This window comes from Dipodomys spectabilis, unplaced genomic scaffold, assembly GCF_019054845.1.
Source record: "Dipodomys spectabilis isolate Male_0828 unplaced genomic scaffold, ASM1905484v1 ptg000042l, whole genome shotgun sequence".
NCBI lineage: Eukaryota > Metazoa > Chordata > Mammalia > Rodentia > Heteromyidae > Dipodomys > Dipodomys spectabilis.
Genome location: NW_024870719.1, coordinates 4,717,176 through 4,735,889, shown reverse-complemented (window position 1 = coordinate 4,735,889; position 18,714 = coordinate 4,717,176). Strand labels below are relative to the sequence as shown.

At 39.8% G+C, this 18,714-nt stretch overlaps 1 protein-coding gene across 1 annotated transcript in view; it reads right to left on the bottom strand.

Moving 5' to 3' along the window:
- Ttc6 (tetratricopeptide repeat domain 6) overlaps positions 1-15,225 on the bottom strand; it is a 166,211-nt gene extending 150,986 nt beyond the window's left edge. The window contains exons 1-3 of the mRNA XM_042677817.1: positions 14,774-15,225; positions 14,608-14,739; positions 14,206-14,542 (exon numbers count right to left, since the gene is read on the bottom strand). Coding sequence (XP_042533751.1) covers positions 14,206-14,542; positions 14,608-14,739; positions 14,774-15,225 — 921 coding nt within the window. The remainder of the gene's footprint in view (positions 1-14,205; positions 14,543-14,607; positions 14,740-14,773) is intronic.
- Positions 15,226-18,714: the final 3,489 nt, after the last annotated feature.

The window sequence follows — 18,714 nt, the reverse complement described above, 5'->3', positions numbered from 1 at the left end:
GTAACATGCCCCAGGATACAATCATCCTTACAAAGGGGAAAGTGAGTGATGGATTTTTAAAATGTTTCTGGCCAAAAGAAGGCATATTTGTACTGCTAATTCAGGGTCTGGTTCTAAACTCCCACCTGCCGTCCCTTCTGACAAGTTTACTTCACATGGCCACAATCAATACCAAAATCTCGACCTACTATCCATAAAATCAGAAACCTATTACTTAGCTACATACACACACACACACACATGCACGCACACACGCACGTACACACGCACACATACACAAAGCCAGGTAGCTGATTGCTCACACCTATATCCTACCTCAGAAGGCTGAGATCTGAGGACTGAGATTTGAAACATGCAAGGACTGGAAAGATTATCTCCAATTAACCACCAAAGAACCAGGAGTAGAGCTGTGGCTCAAATGGTAGAACACCAGCCTTGAACAAAAAAAGCTAAGGCCCTGAATTTAAAGCCCCAGTACTGGCACAAAACAACAATTAAAAAAAAAAAAAAAGGCAGAGTCATCCTAACCTCTTTCTTTTACTCCTTTTTCTCTCCTCTCTCCCTTCTTCCCTCCTTCCCTTTTTCTCTCTCTCTCTCTCCACACATACACACACACACACACACACACACACACACACACACACACACACACACACACACACACAACCTGTAAACAATCTTCAAAGTGTATACTGAGTCAGACTATCCTTCTCTGCTACCATTCCCTTCCAAGGTTGGCTCATGCCACCATCAGCTGCATCAAATCAAAAGGCAATGACCCTCCTCCCTCCTTTCACCACCTCCTACCTATAATCCACAAGCAGATTAAATTTTAAAACAAGGTCATGTCATTGCAATAGCTAAAACACTCCAACATCCCTGTCACTAAGAATGCAACGCAAAATTCCAAATGTTGGTGGCAAGTCCTCCAATGGGGACTTGTGCTGGATGGGAATGATGCTGATTCCTAGAAGTAATTTGGAAGCTGCAGAGATGGGAGAGGAGAAGCATTTTTTGTTATAACAATGAGAAGATGCTATGGGAATGTAGTAGTTAAGAAAGGGCCAGAATAGACATCTGGCAGATCACAGAACAATCCAGTAGAAAAAAATAAATTCCTGTATCCCAGATAACATCCCAAAGGGATAACATCCCAAAGGGACAGGGTTTTTAAAAAAAAAACTTTATAAATACATAAAGCCAGAATCTAATTGTTTTATATATTTAAATACAAAAGTTTTCCCTAATGGAAGCCACTTTGTATGACCCAAGAATGCAACTATAGTATCAATGATAGCGACTCTACTACGCTGCAATTGAGGACCAAAACACACCTACTCAGCTCTGCACTGGTCTCACAGATATCATGATATGTTCTGAGCATATATGAAATATATTCTCTGGCTCTAATATAGAACCCAAAAATACATTTTACAAAATACAGAACCAATGATACGTTAAATGACATGAAACATGAGAAGGATGGATATTTTATTAATAAAGGGAAACTTCTTTGAAGTGAGTTATTTCATTTTGAGTGTCCTGTTGTCACTCGGCTCCAAATCTGTGCAGAAAGATCTGATTTCCATGTCCTACTCTTTGATATTTTTTCCAGTCTATCTTGTAGTCTTTTTTGGCGGGGGAGGGCGGGCGGGTCAGTCGTGGGGCTTGAACTCTGGGCCTGGGCTCTGTCCCTGAGCTCTTCAGCTCAAGGCTAGGATTCTACGGCCACTTCCAGCAGTGCCACTTCCACAGTGCCACTTCTAGCTTTTTCTGCTTATGTGGTGCTGAGGAATCAAACCCAGGGCCTCGTACATGCAAGGCAAGTGCTCTACCACTGAGCCACCTACCCAGTTCCCTATCTTGTAGTCTTACCATTTACTGAAAGTAAAGGCTTTTGAGGTCTTTTCCAGTACTAGAGACTGACATGCTGAGACTTCAACTTAGGAGACTGGTTTTGTTTTTTGATGCATGTCACTTAGTTACAATAGGAAGTTTAAAACTCTTTAATTTGTCTTACCATTCCTACCCCCCACTTAAGGTTATCATCCACTTTCTCTTACTAAATGCCCCTAAATATCATCTGTTATTGCTCCTAACATGTATTCTACTTCCAACTCTACAGTTTTTCATTTCCTGGTCCTTCTCATACATTATGGCTTCATACTATCCTGCTCAAAATATACCCATTGTCCATAGATGAAAACAGCTGACAATTTCATTAGGTAATTTAAATGACTCATATTTTTTCTGTAGGTTACAAACATGACATTAAGTAAAAACTACAAACTTTATTTCAGGACTTTAACAGGAGAACATATGTCCAATAAGAAGGAAATACTCAGTCTGATAGTATGGACTGATGGGATGGATAGGTGGACTGGCTCTTAGCTTCATCTATGACATTGTCTCCTCCCATTTTCCCCATTCATAGCCCTGCATTTGCAATCCCCTAAACACCACAAGAGCAGCTCTTCCTTGCACCTTGAACTGTCTATCAACAACCTGGCATGACCCTCCCCATACATAATTACATAGTTTACTCCCTTATTCCCTTTAGACTTATGCTCAAATGTCACAGTCTCTTCTGATGCTTCTGCTCATCTTATTTAAATGTCTCTCCATCATCTTAATCATTCTTTCTTATGTTTCTTACTAATAGTTAAAATATTACTGACTTATTTATTTATTCTCTGTCTCCTCCCTCAGGATTATAAACCCACTTCCATTGCCCAGGGTCTGGCAAACACTAGCCCCTATAGATACCCAATAACATTGACTGAAAAGTCAAATGTCACATATCATTCACTCATGAAGAATATAGCTCAAAAAGTATAAGATGGGTTCTGTTTTGGGTAGCAGAAGACAAAAGATTAGGGGATTGGCTGTGGTTGAAGTATGTTATACACACGTATGAAACAGAACAATGGAATCTGATAAAATTGTCACAAGAAGGGGATAGGGCAAATGGGAAGGTCATAGATACAATGAGTTTGATTGGTTGGACACATTGCATGCATGTACAGAAACATATGGAAACATCTCATTGATACCCTTATGTCCCACTAATATATGCTAATGTAAATGAGGGGAAATTTTGAATGGATGAGAAAATGCCTTAAAGACTAAAGAATATATTGGGTTAACCAGGTAGGTTCTTGGTCTCTCATATAATAGCATGTCCAGTCTATAGACATGTTATTAAATATTGGAGATAATTGAACTTTTACCAGATGTTCCACTTGAAAAGCTTCCACAACTCAATACTGGAAAGCCATTACTCTTACAAATTAGCAAAGCTTCAAAGGCACAATAGTACACAAAGCTGACAGATTTACAGAAACAGACTCTAACCACTACTGGTGGCAATGTAGTTCCTTCAGTTTTACTGGGATACAGTGTATAATCTGCACAAGGATCCTTTTTTAATGCAGTACATTTAATATGCATTATCTTATTTATCTTATTTAAGATTCTTAAACAGTATTGTGTTTAACTATCACTATCTATATTGCACAGATGAGAAAACTGAGGCAACAATAATTTAAAGAATAAGTTGCAATTCAAAGATCCCCCAAATTAGGTCATCTAAGTCTAAATCTAGGCTTTCTCCGTCATATTCCATTGTTTGCTAATTCCCTTGTTATGAGGACAAACTTACCTCTTTAAAGCCAAAAAGTGTGTTATTTACAAATCTTTTGAGTCTTGGTGTCTAGTATGGTGCTAAACCTTATAAGTGCACAATAAATCTTTGTGGAAGAGAAAGTAATTCTTTGAGCTACAAGATTCTCTACGAAATGTTTTACATCTCCAACAGAAACCATGTCACAAATTTCCCCAATTCGTCTTCTACCCTCTGTCTTTCATGTAGTAAGATGGCTTCCCAGAACAATGGCTTTATTTTTCATCCTCCTTTGTACCTAGATGTGATCATTTAGCTAAATTTAGCTAACTGTATATAAGCCAAAGTTACAGGCAATCTCAGGCATGTCCTTCTCTTGCTTAACACCTTCCTGCTAGTTAGATAGCTGGTGCAGATGTTATCACCCTGAGGTGACCTTGAGAATGAGGAGGACACTCTGTAAGACAATCAGTTGACAAGAGTCTAGATTCCTGATGCTGCTGAACCTATCTATCCATTAATTTCTAACATGGTTACAAGGAAGATGCCACTACCACTTTGAGTTCTCTGATTTGGGGGATCCATAAACTAATCAGAACTAGTTATAGTAGGACTGCCACCCTCTTCTTCTTTTCTTGTAACTTGTATTTGGTTAAACAGAATTGACTTTGTTCTTGTGACAGTCTATATGAATTATGCATTCTATTTAGCATTTTCATAGGTGCCATTGTAAATGGATATTTAATAAGCCTCTTCTCTTAACCCCAAAGAGCAACAGAACAGTCTTGCATAAAAAGCCATTATTCAGTAAACTGTTTAATAATCACTTTCCAGAGTAATAATTGATTGTCAAAGACTGTACAATGAGGCCAGGTCTCAACAGCATAATGAAAGTAGAAAAATGAAAAGTGCCTCAGCTGTCTCAGTATTTCATTTCTTCATAACCCTGTTTCTAATGATTAAGAGATGAAGAGCTTGAAACTTGAGATGTTCTTGAGAGGAAATCTGGCTGAAATGATGAGATCTGGCTCTATTATAATCTGCTTCTGTGTGCCTAATAAATTTATAGTAAGCCAAGAAAAGGACAGGAATTTTATAGATTGCATTATCTGTGAGACTGAAGAAAAGATAGTCTACCTCTTAAAAAGGTAGGAAATGGGTGGATTTTGCTTGTCAATATAGAATAAGCCTGATGACCACTACAATTTATAGTCTGCCATGTGACCAGGACAATCCCATAGTCTTGACTGTAATAATATCCTAGGCATCAGTTCTTCCTATTGGCTGTTGAAATTTCTGGGAAGGCCAATTGTGCATCGCATTCTCTGGCTAAGACTATTCAACAAAGCCATAACTTATTACAGATAAAAAGATTTCAAGTATATTAAGGTAGATTTTCTTACCCTAAAAGATTAACCCACACTTATTAAATGAAGAAATACCCACTTTGCAGGTGGGTATTCACTTTGAGAGTAGTTCAAAGATGTCTCTAAGTAAATAAATAAATAAATAACAAAGCTTTTGAGATGAAGAAAAAGAATGTCAGTCTGTTAGACTGCTCTTGTTTGACCTGAGAGATAGAAAGGAGATTTCATTTTGTTATTCACATTAACATTGGCAGAATCAGTAGGTTTTTTTATTGTATGTAATGTTTGGGCACCACTGTCATTTGTCCCACTTTGATAACAGAATGGACCTTACCTAAGTCCCACCCATAACCACCATCTCTACCAACACTAAAAGGCTAAGAACCAATCCTGGGTTTTTGCTGACTTTCTCCAGGACCAGGTATGCTGGGTTCAGAAGCTACCAGCAAAAGGCTGGGCAATCTCACACACAAGAATGCAATTGTCTTCTAACTGTGCAGATCTGAGAGTGGAAGTGTCATGGTAAGAAATAATTCACAATTCTTTGGGATTAAGTCTTAAAAATCGTAATAAAAGGGGGAGGGGGAGATGGAAAGGCCATCAGCATGAAATAATACAATTGAAATAACATAACAAGTTGAAAGCAATTCTAAACTATTAGAATACCTATATATCGTCTCAACCCTATTAATTAGCTATACAGTCTTGCAAAAGTCACTTTCCCTCATTGGGTCTCAGTTTTTTGGTTTTTTTTTTTATTTATTTGTTTGTTTGTTTGCTTTTGTTAGTCATGGGGCCTAAACTCTGGGCCTGGGCACTGTCCCTCTTCAGCTCAAGGCTAGTACTCTACCACTTGAGCCATAGCACCACTTCTGGCTTTTTGTGCTTAATGTGGTGCTGAGAAATCAAACCCAGGGCCTCATGCATGCAAGGCAAGCACTCTACCACTGAGCCACCTTCCCAGCTCCAAGGTTTCAGTTTTATTGAGTCTTAGAACTCAACACATTACTGTAGGGAAAAGAAGGATAAGGAAACAATATGAGGAAATTAATCACGAAGGCCCTGAATGTTCTTTTCTCTATGAGAACACAGTGTAAAATACAACAGAGAAAATGCATTAAATGAGAACATATTATTTTAGCATCAATGCAATAAACTAAGAAGTTAGCCTTCTTTTCCTATCATGATCATAAAAACTCATATAGAAAATGAATATGACTAATTGTGTCAAGCCATCTCCCCCCTGTGTGGTGAGACTTTGCAATAAACTAAAGAAAATCAAGTCCTACTTGTTACCCCTTCCCTCATTCTTCTCCTATTTTCCCTCCCCACTTTATTTCCCCCCAAGTTGTACAGATCATTTCCAACATATTGTTGCATTGGTTTCCTCCTTGTCCTTTTTCTCACCATTCTGTTGGCCCCCTTCCCTCCCCTGATTCAGATAAACATATAAATACCAGGGTACCAAAATAAAATACAGTGCCAACAGAGGATATATCATAGGGGGAAGAACATACAAAAGAAGTAAGAATTCACTTCGTGCATTGAAAATAACAACAAAGAAAAATGTTTGGGTCCATATCTTGGAGTTCATTTTGATTGGCATCATTTTATATGATCCTATGTGGGAGAGGTGGGGGAGGTGGAGAAGGGAAGGGATAGCAAGGAAAAAAAGGAGGGGGGTAACAATGTTCAACAAGAAATGTACTCATGGGGCTGGGGAGGTGGCCCAGTGGTAGAGCGCTTGCCTTGCATGCTTGAGGCCCTGGGTTCGATTCCCCAGCACCACATAAACAAAAAGAAAAAAAAGCTGGAAGTGGCGCTGTGGCTCAAGTGGTAGAGCGCTAGCCTTGAGCTAAAAAAAAAAAAGAAATGTACTCATTACCTTACTCATGTAACTGTAACCCCTCTGTACAACATCTTTACAATAAAATGAAATTAAGAAAAGAAATATATGATCATATGTACATAACTATTGAGCTATTCTGCTCTTCTGCTAAGATTATCCTAAATGTATACTAATTAGTGCAAATAAGGGAAACCATGAGACCTATGTTTCTTTGGGTCTGGTTTACTTCACTTCATATGAATTTTTCCAAGTCTTTCCATTTCCTTACAAATGCGGAGGTATCAGTTTGACAAAAAAAATGTACTTATTACCTTACTTACGTAACTGTAATCCCTCTTTACATCACCTTGACAATTTAAAAATTTTTTTAAAGGAAATGGAAATTATTTTAATTTAAAAATAAAGGTAATGAAAGAAACAAAGCCCTATCTCACACACACACACACACACACACACACACACACACGCAAAGAAAATCAAGTCTTTATAAAAGAACACTACAAATGAAACACACATCCAACAAAACTAGAAAATGTGCTGTTCAGTCTATTTGACTGTTTTTATTTGGGATAAGAGATGCTTAAACATGATTGTGGTTGGCTAGTTCTCAAGATTTTGATTTTACTGTCAAAACTGTTTATCTACCCATCCTTAAAACCCACATGTTTACCTATTCTGCTTTAAAACAAATACTGTAAAGAATATAGCTACCTAGCTTCAGGCTGTTACAGCTACAGATTGGCTGACTTCAAGTGCAACCAAATACCTTACTTTTCAGTAATAAAAAATAAACAGCTTCCCATGTACAGTAAATCAATGTGTAGCCTTACTGGGATAGTTAACTAACTCAAACTGCAGTCAAGGTAGCCATGTTATTCAAAATCCTGATGTAAATTTTATACATTCAACAACTGTTTTAAAATGGTAAGCTCTTTAGTTTCATTCAGAATAAATAAAAAGCATGACCCAAAAAGTCTCTTTATAGTACTTTCATGCTCTACAATGTTAAAGCAGTGCTGGATTTTAACTCTTCAGCTTACCAGTTAGTGTCTGCCTCACCTCCCAGTCAAGGAGATTCTAAAGTCTTGGATCAGTCCTTAATATTTAAAGACATTAAAAAAGTCTACATTACAAATAAATAAATGATGAAATAAAGTTGTGTACTAAATAAACAATCTATTGGGGAAGAAGGAGATGTTTTTATCCTAATAGCCACCATCAAGGGATTATTTTTAACAATATTTTGAAATTAATTGTTCTCAGTGTAAATTATATGTAATTACCTTACCAAAGACTACTGGTGTATAGTCAACTCCAATCAAAATGATACATATGCCAGGCACTGGTGGCTAACACTTTTAATCCTACCTACTCAGGAAGCTGAGATCTAAGGATCATAGTTCAAAGCCAGACCAGGTAGGAAAGTCTATGAGACTCTATCTCCAAATTAACCACCAGCAAACTGGAAGTGGAGCTGTGGCTCAAAGTGGTAGAATGCTAGCCTTGAGCAAAACATTTCAAGGACAGAGATCAGGTCCTGAGTTCAAGCCCCACAAAAAAAAAGACACATAAGAATCTCATCATGGGTTCTACCATCTAACCCCTGTTAGAACGCCCATTATAAAAAATAAAATAAAATCACAACAGACAGATGCTGGTGGCCAAAAGGAATGTTACTACACTGTTGGCGGGAGTTTAAATTTGTTCAACCACTCTGGAAGGCAATATGGAGGTTCCTTAAAAGACTAAACATACAACTCCCCTATGATCCAGCAATCCCACTCCTGGGCATTTACCCACATGACCACAAACAAGGTCATACTAAAGCCACTAGCACAACTATGTCCAGGGCAGCATTATTTACGATAGATAAGATATGGAACCAACCGAGCTTCCCCTCAGTAGATGAATGAATCAAGAAGATGTGGAATGGGCTGGGAAGGTGGCTCAGTGGTAGAGCGCTTGCCTTGCATGCATGAGGCCCTGGGTTCGATTCCTCAGTACCACATAAGAAGAAAAAAAAAGGCCAGAAGTGGCGCTGTGGCTCAAGTGGAAGAGCACTTGCCTTGAGCTGAAGAGCTGAGGGACAGTGCCCAGGCCCAGAGTTCAGGCCCCACGACCGGACCAAACAAAAAAAAAAAGAAGAAGAAGATGTGGAATATATACACAATGGCATTCTATGCTTCCATCAGAAAGAATGACATTTCCCCATTCATATAGAAACGCAAAGACCTGGAAAAATTATATTAAACAAAGTAAGCCAGACCCAAAGAAAATACCTCATTTGTAATGAATAGAATATGTCTATGACATTCTTAACAGGGGATCTCAATAGCTCAATTGTTAAGCGCATAGGACCATAAGTCTATCAACATGAACAGAATTGGAAACAAGAGGTTCTTATTATGTCCTATGTCCAGTTATTTTTTTTTCTGTCTGTTTTAGTCTTCTGTACCCTTTGTCTTGTATGTAAGTTTATTCAATCTGTGGAAAGGTAATCACAGAAACAGCAGGACAAAGGATGAACTAATACAAAAGGGATACTCACTGACACTATGTTGGAAATGAACTATACATCTTGGGGGAGAATGGAGTAAAGAGGGATAAGTTGGAGAAAATGAGGGAGGGGGTAACAGTGTTTAAAAAGAAATGTACTCCTTACCTTACTTATGTAACTGTAACCCCCCTGTTCATCATGTATAGGAAAAAGAATTTTCTCATTATCATGATATTGAGCAAAATAAAACAAGTTCAAAGAGCTAAATATCAAGTCTTCTCTCATATTCAGAATCCAGACTTTAAAAAATTAATAATAATAATGATAGACACTACCATAAAATGTTCTCAGGAAGAATCAGCAGGAGTTGGGAAAGGGAAAAAGATTACTGATGATGATCAAAAATATTACATATACATACACATTAAGTACTGTGTGAAGGAAAGAGGAAACACAGAAGTTAAGGAAGTATAATAGACAGGGTGAATATGATTCAAAGTATACTGTACGCATCTATGGAAATATCAGGAGAACCTTTTGTAAAACAATTTTTTTCATTATAAAAGAATTACAACCGTAGGCATTGGTGGCTCACACCTGTAATGCTAGCTGTTCAGGATAAGAGACTGAGATCTGAGGATCGTGATTCAAAGCCAGCCTGGACAGGAAAGTCCAGGAGATTCTTATCTCCAATAAACTACCCAAAAACCGGAAGTGGTGCTGTGGCTCAAGTGATAGAGAGCTCACCTTGAGCTGAAGAGCTGAGGGATAGGACCCAGGCCCAGATTTCAAGTCCCACGACTGACCAAAAAAAGAAGAAGAAGAATTAAAAGGAAAAAGTGGAGGTATGGCTCATTAGGTAGAGCAAAAATGCCAAGTGAGAGCAAGAAGCCCCAAGCTCAAGCCCCAGCACCAGCACACAATTTTAATAAATAAAAATTCAAAAGAATCCTTATCTCCTCTTATGCCTCTTCTGCTTCCCATATCTATGTCCTCTTTAATATTCTTCTCCATATATTTAGAACTAAATTGTCATACTTTTAGTATCAACCATCAAAATTAACCTACAAAACTCAAGAAAAAGGAAGTATTTATGTAGCTATCGTTTTATTGTATTCATCCCTCCTTCCCCGGGCTCCAAGAATCCTTTTTTCCCATAATTTCCTTTTCCTTTAGAACATTTCTTTAGCCTCCATTTTAGGGTAAGGCAACACACACCAAATTCTCTAACTTTTTCTTCATCTAAGACTGTCTTCCTTTCCCCTTCATTTGCTAGTAATAAGACTTCTGAATAGATAATTCTTCTGAAACTTGAAAAAAATGTGCCAATTACTTGTGACTTACATGGTTTCTGGTGAGAAACCTATTTTTCACTCCGTTTTTCTCTCTCACTGCTCTAAGTATTTCTTTCTTGGATATTTTTGTTTTGAGAAATATTACTGATAGATATTTGGGCATGGAATTCTTTGGTTGAAGATTCTCTCAGCTTCTTAAATCTGTATCTTACCAAATTAGGGAAATTTCAGCCAATGCTAATATTTCTTTACGATTTTTGTTTTGTTTTGTTTTTTGGTGCTGCCTTCTTTTTCCTCTCCTTCCAGGATTGTGACGAAAAGGAGGTCCCATCTTTGTTATCATTTCACAGATGTCACTTTTTTCCATCATCATGTTTCTCCAGCTCTGTCTTCATTCATTGATTCTGTCCTCTAGCCCCTTCTCCATTCAGTGACTGAATTTACCCAATGAATTCATTGTTACCCCAATTCTTATTTCAGCTTCAGTATTTTCCTTTGTTGAGACTTTCTGCGTCTTTACTAAGATGTTCGGCTTTTTCTTTTCATTTGTTCCAAGTATGTTCATAATTACCAAAACATTTTCAAGGCTGCTTTACAATCTTTGCCAGAGTACTCTAATATCTCTGTTATCTTAATGTTGGCGTCCATTGTTTATCTTTCAAACTGAGGTACTGTTGATTCCTGGTATAAGTGATTTTCTACTGAAATTGGGCATTATAAATGTCTAGAACTTATTTAAACTCTGTTTAAGCTGGTTTTCTCTGACACCACGATAAACAGGGTCCTTGTTTAGGAGGGCAGACACTGCCTCATTACTTCCGGGTAAAAATTCAGGTTCCCTGTTCAGCCTCCATGGATGCGCAGATGTGGCCTTTTTGTTACTGCTGGGTGAGGGAGAAGTTCTGGCTTCTTGCTAGGTTTCTGCTGACTCCATCTTGGTTGGAAAGAATGCAGTATCTCACTGCTGTTCCCCTTAACAGTCTCCAGTGTTCCCACAGGGAGTAATGAATGAATGATCTCTTTACTGCTGGACAAGTTTGGAAATCTAAGCTCTCACTGTTACCACCCCTTCTTAAAATGGTAACCAAAATACCACCAACAACAACAAAAAAGATACAAAAGAGAAACAGAGAAATAAATATGGTGTGTGTGTTGGGGGGAGAATTCGCTGTTCCAAATATCATCATCTATTTGATATTCCACCTTCGCCTATTCCTAATCCCATTTCACCCCTTCAAAATGTCTTCTTTCTAATGCATCGTGCTCTGAAATAGAATGTTCCTCAACTATCTAGGGCTTCCTTAGCTGGTTTCTCTTACCAGTCTCTTTTCATGACTATGCCATTAGATATGGGCACTGAAGATTTTCTTCTGTTTACTAGGACCTTCATGGGCACATGCCCCCTAATTCTTCTTTTGGGTAGCTTGGGGGGAAGAAACCTTAACTAGTAATTTGCAATGGCCTCCACAGTCACACTGATCTTATTCAGTAAGTGAAAGTATGGACCTTAATTCAGGGTAAGACAACACTGGAGACTCTAGCTCATATGCATTCTGTTTCCCTTTACGATCACATTCCTAAAGTCACTGCCCAAAGGGTTCTGGGGCAGAAATACTTTTAAAGATACACATTTGTGCAGCAGTAGTCTACGTACTAGCCAGATATTAGGACCTGCAGGGAAAAACAGTAATAATCTAGAATCTTCTTCCCTTTGTCCTTTTCAAAAAAAAAAAAAAGAGGACTTTCACTAAGCCCCAGTATAGGGCTCAAGTTCCATCATTACTATTTTTGCTTTGAATGTCCCCACCAGAGCAAACCTTATATCACAAACAATAAATAAGAAAAACTTTCTTCTTATTTATCTATTTATTTGTTTATTTTTGGTGCCAGTACAGGGGCTTGAACTTCTGGCCTGGGTGCTATCCCTTAGTTTTTTTACTCAAGGCTAGTGCTCTATCACTTGAGCCACAGCCCCACTTCTGGCTTTTGGGGGGATTAATTGGAGATAAGAGTCTCATAGATTTGCCTGGGATCTCCTGAGTAACTAGGATAACAGGCGTGGATAACATCCCTGAGCCACAGACACAGACAGAATAAACTTAAATGTAACCTTATCTCACTTTGTTTCCTATGAAAAACATATCATAGTAAACAAATAAGCATGATTCCAACCTAGTCTCTGAATGAGCCTGCCTGGGATGGAATCCCAGCTCTGCCATGAATTCATTGTGGGACACATTGTTAGTTCTTTTCCTCACTAAAGCAGTGAACGGGACTTTTGCTATCTACTTGATGTAGCTGTTGGGACACAATTCACATAGAGTATCTCCCTATGTGCTTGGCACACAAAAAGCACATTCATGTGTATTTGTAAATGACACTGGTTAAGTGCCCAGAAAATACTTTTTTCTTTTTTTTTTAATCTTTTGTGGTACTAGGATTCGAATTCAGAGTCTCAAGTTCACTTGACTTTCTTGATGTGCTGGGGTTTTGCTAGTTAATTGGAGATGAAGTTTCCCAACATTTCTGCTCAGACTGGCTTTGAATCATGGTCCTCCAGGTCTCAGGCTCCCTAGTCACTAGGAATTACTATAATTATAGATATGAACCACTAGAGTCCAGCCAAATGTTTTTTGTTTGTTTGTTTGTTTTGGGGTCCGGTCGTGAGGCTTGAACTCTGGGCCTGGGCGCTGTCCCTCAGCTCTTCAGCTCAAGGCTAGTGCTCTACCACTTGAGCCATAGCACCACTTCCAGCTTTTTTCTTTTTGCTTATGTGGTGCTGAGGAATCGAACCCAGGGCCTCATGCATGCAAGGCAAGTGCTCTACCACTGAACCACCTTCCCAGCCAGCCAAATGTTTTAAGGGAACCGTTTTCACTAGAAATATTGTGTTATATAGTTCTTATAAATTAATCTTAAGAGAGAAAATTGATAGTAGAGGTGACATTGACCAAGTTACATTGCACTAATAAACTGAAGCGCTGAACTGAAACTCCTTTGTACGATTACTTAAAGAAAAACATAATTTAATATTTTTAAATTTAAATTTGAAAAAAAGAAAATTAAAACCCAGCTTTTCTGAATACAATTTAAAGAAAAGATTCTTTAAACAGTAATTAACAGTTCAATCATGATCTTCTTAAGATATAAATTCATATCACTGTAATTCACCACTTGTAAAGCTAACCTAACCAAAAATGATTGGGGTTTTTGTTTTTCATTCAAAATAGTGCCTATTCTGTTAATTCACCATTAATTGGTCTTTGAGAAAGAAAACCAGTAGTGCTATTCTTATGAGTGCAATCTTCCTCTACTGGTTATTTGAAACACTTTTCAGGATATAACCTCTCGATTTCTTTCACTTTGCAAAGAAGAGACACGCTCTCCCTAAGGAAAATTCCAACTCAAACTTCCAGTAAGTTACAGAGTGTTGTGTATGACACTTTGTAGGCACAATAGAATGTGTATACAGAAACTGAACCGTCTACGTGTGCGTATAATGTGACCTTCTGTAAGGTAACCTTTGCATGCCTTTGACCCAGGGCGGTCCCCCACGGCGGCTCTGGTCCACTTACTTCCATTTTGATGTCGTAGTTCTGGCCCAGGACGCTCTGAATGAGCTCTTTGATGGTCTGGTCGAAGGCCAACTGGCTCTCGGACTGCAGCGAGCTGATGATCTCCTCGATGGACGTGGGGATGACTCGATGTGGCTGCCAGGACGGGTGCGAGGACAAGCGCAGGGACGAGCGCAGGGACGAGCGCTGGGACTGGCGCGTCGACGAGCGCCGCGATGTTCGCGAGGACGGGGACCAGGGCAAGGGCGAGCGCAAGGACGAGCGCACGGACGAGCTCCGGGACGTGCGCCGAGCCTCCTGCGCCTCGACCAGGGCGCCACTGTCCAGGCGCCCCGTCCTGGAGACGGAACCTAGCGAGCTGCTGTCCGAGCGCTGGCGCGTGAAGCGAGTGAGAATCCTCACGGTTCGCCGCTGCTTGGAGGAGTCCTCCTCCTCCCCGAGGCTGCTGATGTAGGCCCCCTGGTCCATGGACCGCCGCTCCTCCGAGAGCTGGTCTTCGTCCTCGCCCGATTCTTGAGTGGAGGGTCGCCTGGACTCCGCCCAGAGTGTCCCTGGCTTTCCCGGGGGCGGCAGTAGGATCGCGGGTTTGGTCGTGCCCACCTGCGGGGCGATGATCGGTGGCCTCTTCAGTGGTTTGTGCCGCAGGAAGGCGGAGCTCCGCATATAAAATTGGTGGGGCTGAAACTGCTGGGCCTTCTTGGGGGGGAGTGCCTCGCCCAGGCCCGGGGGCCGAGGCAGGACTCGGGATGTCTCCAGCCAGAGGCCCCCAAGGCCTTTACCTGAAAGGGACTTTTTGGATGGTCCAGGTCCTCGCAAACAAACTCGTCGTCGCTTCTCCGGGCTTTGGGCAGGGGCGGGGACCGGAGCAGAGCTGTCCTCACCTAAGGCTGGCCTGGCCAACAGCTTCTGCCTCAATATTTGAAAATCCTTCTTGGTCTTCTGTTGAATCTTATCGAGCTCTTTAAATAGGTATGATTCTTCTCTGGCTTTCAGTCCGAAGTGCTTCGGGATCAAGGACATCTTGACAAATTTGGCCTGCAAAATAACCCCTAAAAGTTAGATATATGTGTGTGTGTGTGTGTGTGTGTGTATGTATGTATGTGTGTACACATATGTACATATGTGTGTAGTATGTATGTATATATGTATCGAGGGGGAGGCAACACAAAACTTTTGTTAATAAAATTCTAGCTCTGCAAAGCTTGTCCTAGTAGAACCTTGTTGTGCTTAAATAATTTTAGATCCATTTACTAGACTTACTACATGAACCACAACAACGCCTTAAAGCAGTCATTTTTCCCAGTGGGAATTTCCTAAACTCCTGTTGGGTTTATTTTACTATTTCCTTAGACTATAACTCTATAGCCACTCCCACACAAGGAAAAAAATCCACCAGGCACAGGCACAGAAAACCCAAGTTAGCCCTGTTCACAGAGCATGGTTTTCTACTGTTCAGAGTTTTTCAAAAGGGCTAAATTGGGGGGGAGGGGCAGGAGAGCGACTCAGAAGCCTGTAATCCTAGTTACTCAAGAGTCTGAGATATGAGAATCGCTGTTTGAAGCCAGCTGTGGCCAAAAAGAAAAAAAGTCCACAAGACTCTTACCTCCAATTAAGCACCAAAAGAGCTGGAAGTGGCTCAAGTGGTAGAGCATTAGCCTTGAACACAAAAGCTTAGGAACAAGGCCCAGACCCTGAGTTCAAGCCCCAAGACTGACAAAAATAAAAATGAATCCACAGATTACTGGTGTAAATTCAGAGGTATTCACATAGGAAGGGAGATTTGCAGTTTCTCTGGAGGATGGAAAGAAAGGCTGTGGCAAGTCCCTGCTGGTGACTCCACAGTGGTTGTCCTTCCTTCCCCCGACTTTTCCCACTGCCCTCAAAGTGTCTCCTAAACTACTGCAGAAGGCAAAGCCAGAGGGAAGAAGTCAGCCTGAAGGTGGGCTGTAGCCAGGTTACAAGGCCGGGAATGCCAAGTGTTTGTTCTTTTCCTAAAGTGAGCTACTGAAAATCCCTGAACACTTTTAACACAAAAGTGATTTGATAGGACTCAGTGTCTGGAAGCTATTAATATTTAATAGGAAAAAAGGAATGGAAGCAGAAATGCCAATAAAAGGCTCTGTAACTTGTATCTGGCCTTGGTACTGGAACAGAGTGAGAATAAATACATAAAAGGTAAAAATGGACAGGTTCACCAGACGAATTGTTTAGAATGAATAGGGATAATTAGAGCTCTTTCATAAGATTGAGACTGGCTGAGCATGTAGCTCAGAGGCAGAGCAATTGCCTAGCATATGCAATATTCTCTGGGTTTGATTTTCAGAGTTGACAAAAATGAAATAAGTAGCACCAGTGGCTCACACCTATAATCCTAGTTACTCAGGAGGCTGAGATCCTAGGATCATGGTTCAAAGCCAACCAGGCTGAAAAGTCCCTGTGAGACTCTTATCTCCAATTAACCACCAGAAAGAGCTCAGGGATAGTGCCCAGGTCCTGAGTTCAAACCCCACAACTGACAAAAAAAAAATAGATATTAAATAAATGAAGGCTTTGAGCTACCCTGATGGTATGTTTGTTATAACCAAATGCATAGTAAAATTTGTCACTCACTGACCTGTAAACTTCAAAATGGTTACAGAGGTAAATTTTGTTTCTCATGTAACATAATTTTTAAAACATATGAATTTCTGTTATTTAGTACAGACAGCTATCTACAATCTACAATTTTAGGATTTTGAGATCTTAACAACTCAAGATCATAACCTAAAGCCAGGAAAAACTATACCTAGAGAAGGAACCAATGACAGACTTGTGGTTCACTTAATAACAAATACCCAGCCCAATTTGAAAAATACCTAAAATAGTCCTAGCAGAGGATCACAGTAGCTCAATTGCTATGTACATATGAACATATAAAATTATGTTAATCAAAATAAACTCCAAGATATGGAAACAAGAGGGTTATTTTTCCTTGTTGTTTTAATGTTCTGTGTGAAGTTATTTCTTTTTTCTTTCATATTTTTTGTTTGATGTTTGGGGGGTTTTGGGGGGTTTTTTTTTTTTGGTTTTTTTTGGTCGGTCATGGCTAGCTCAAGGCTAGCACTCTAACACTTGAGCCACAGTGCCACTTCCGGCTTTTTTCTGCTTATGTGGTGCTGAGGAATTGAACCCAGGGCTTCATGCATGCAAGGCAAGCGCTCTACCACTGAGCCACCTTCCCAGCCCCCTCTTTCATATTTTTTTCCTTTGGTTTATTCCCTGTTGTCACTGTCTTTGATTTTAGTACCCTGTGTCTTGTATATATGTTTATCTGCTTTGAAGAAGGGAAGATGAATAACAAATGGTGAGACAAAGGATAAAGGGTAAACCAATGCAACAATGATATTCACGAGACACTATGTTGAAAATGAACTTTACAACTTGGGCAGGTTGGGGGAGTCAGAGGGGAAGGAAAGTGAGAGAAAAACAAGGGAGAGGGGTAACAATGTTCAACAAGGAATGTACTCACTACTTTACTTATGTTACTGTAACCCCCCTTTACAATAAAATTAAACTTTTAAAAAAGAAAGAAAAATACCTACAGCAAAACGGGCTACCGTTGTACCTTACGTGTTATAGCACATACCTAGCAACACAAGGTTCTTTGCTTGCCAATAAATAAATAAATATCATATAAAAAACAATAGTTTCCTTTTCTCTAAATATCTAAATATCTCAATTATAACTACCATAAATTTTCTTTTTTTGTTGTTTGGGTTTTTTTTTTTATTTTTTGCCAATACCAGGGCTTGAACTCCAGACCTCATGGCTATCACTTAGCTTTCTTAGTAAGTGCTAGAGTGCTATCACTTGAGTTCCAGCTCCACTTTGGGCTTTTTGATGGTTAATTGGAGATAAGTGTCTTGAGGACTTTTTTTTGTTTTGTTTTGTGGGGCCTGAACTCAGCCTGGGCGCTGTTCCTCAGCTCTTCAGCTCAAGGCTAGCGCTCTACCACTTGAGCCACAGAGCCACTTCTTGTTTTCTGGTGGTTTATTGGAGATAAGAGTTTCACAGACTTTTCTGCCCAGGCTGGCTTTGAATTGTGGTCCTCAGATCTCAGCCTCCTGAGTAGCTAGGATTATAGGCATGAGCCACCAGCACTCCAGATTCTCTGGACTTTTTTGCCTCACATGGCTTCAAATCGTGATTCTCAGTCTCCTGAATAGCTAAGATTCCAAGCATGAGTGCATGAGTCAACAGTGCCCAGCTTTCATTTATAAAGAGAGCTCAAGAAACTATATCTTCAAAGAATCAACAATCCAACTAAAAAATGGGCAAATGAGCGAAATAGAGTCTTCTCCAAAGATGTAAAAATGGTCAATAGATTCATGAAGAAGTGTTCAACATCTCTGGTCATGAAGGAAGTGCAAGTCAAAACAACACTGAGATTCCTGCCCACCTCAGAATCCCTATCATCAAGAACACAAACAGTAACAGTTATCAGTGAGGGAAAAGGAACACTAATACCCT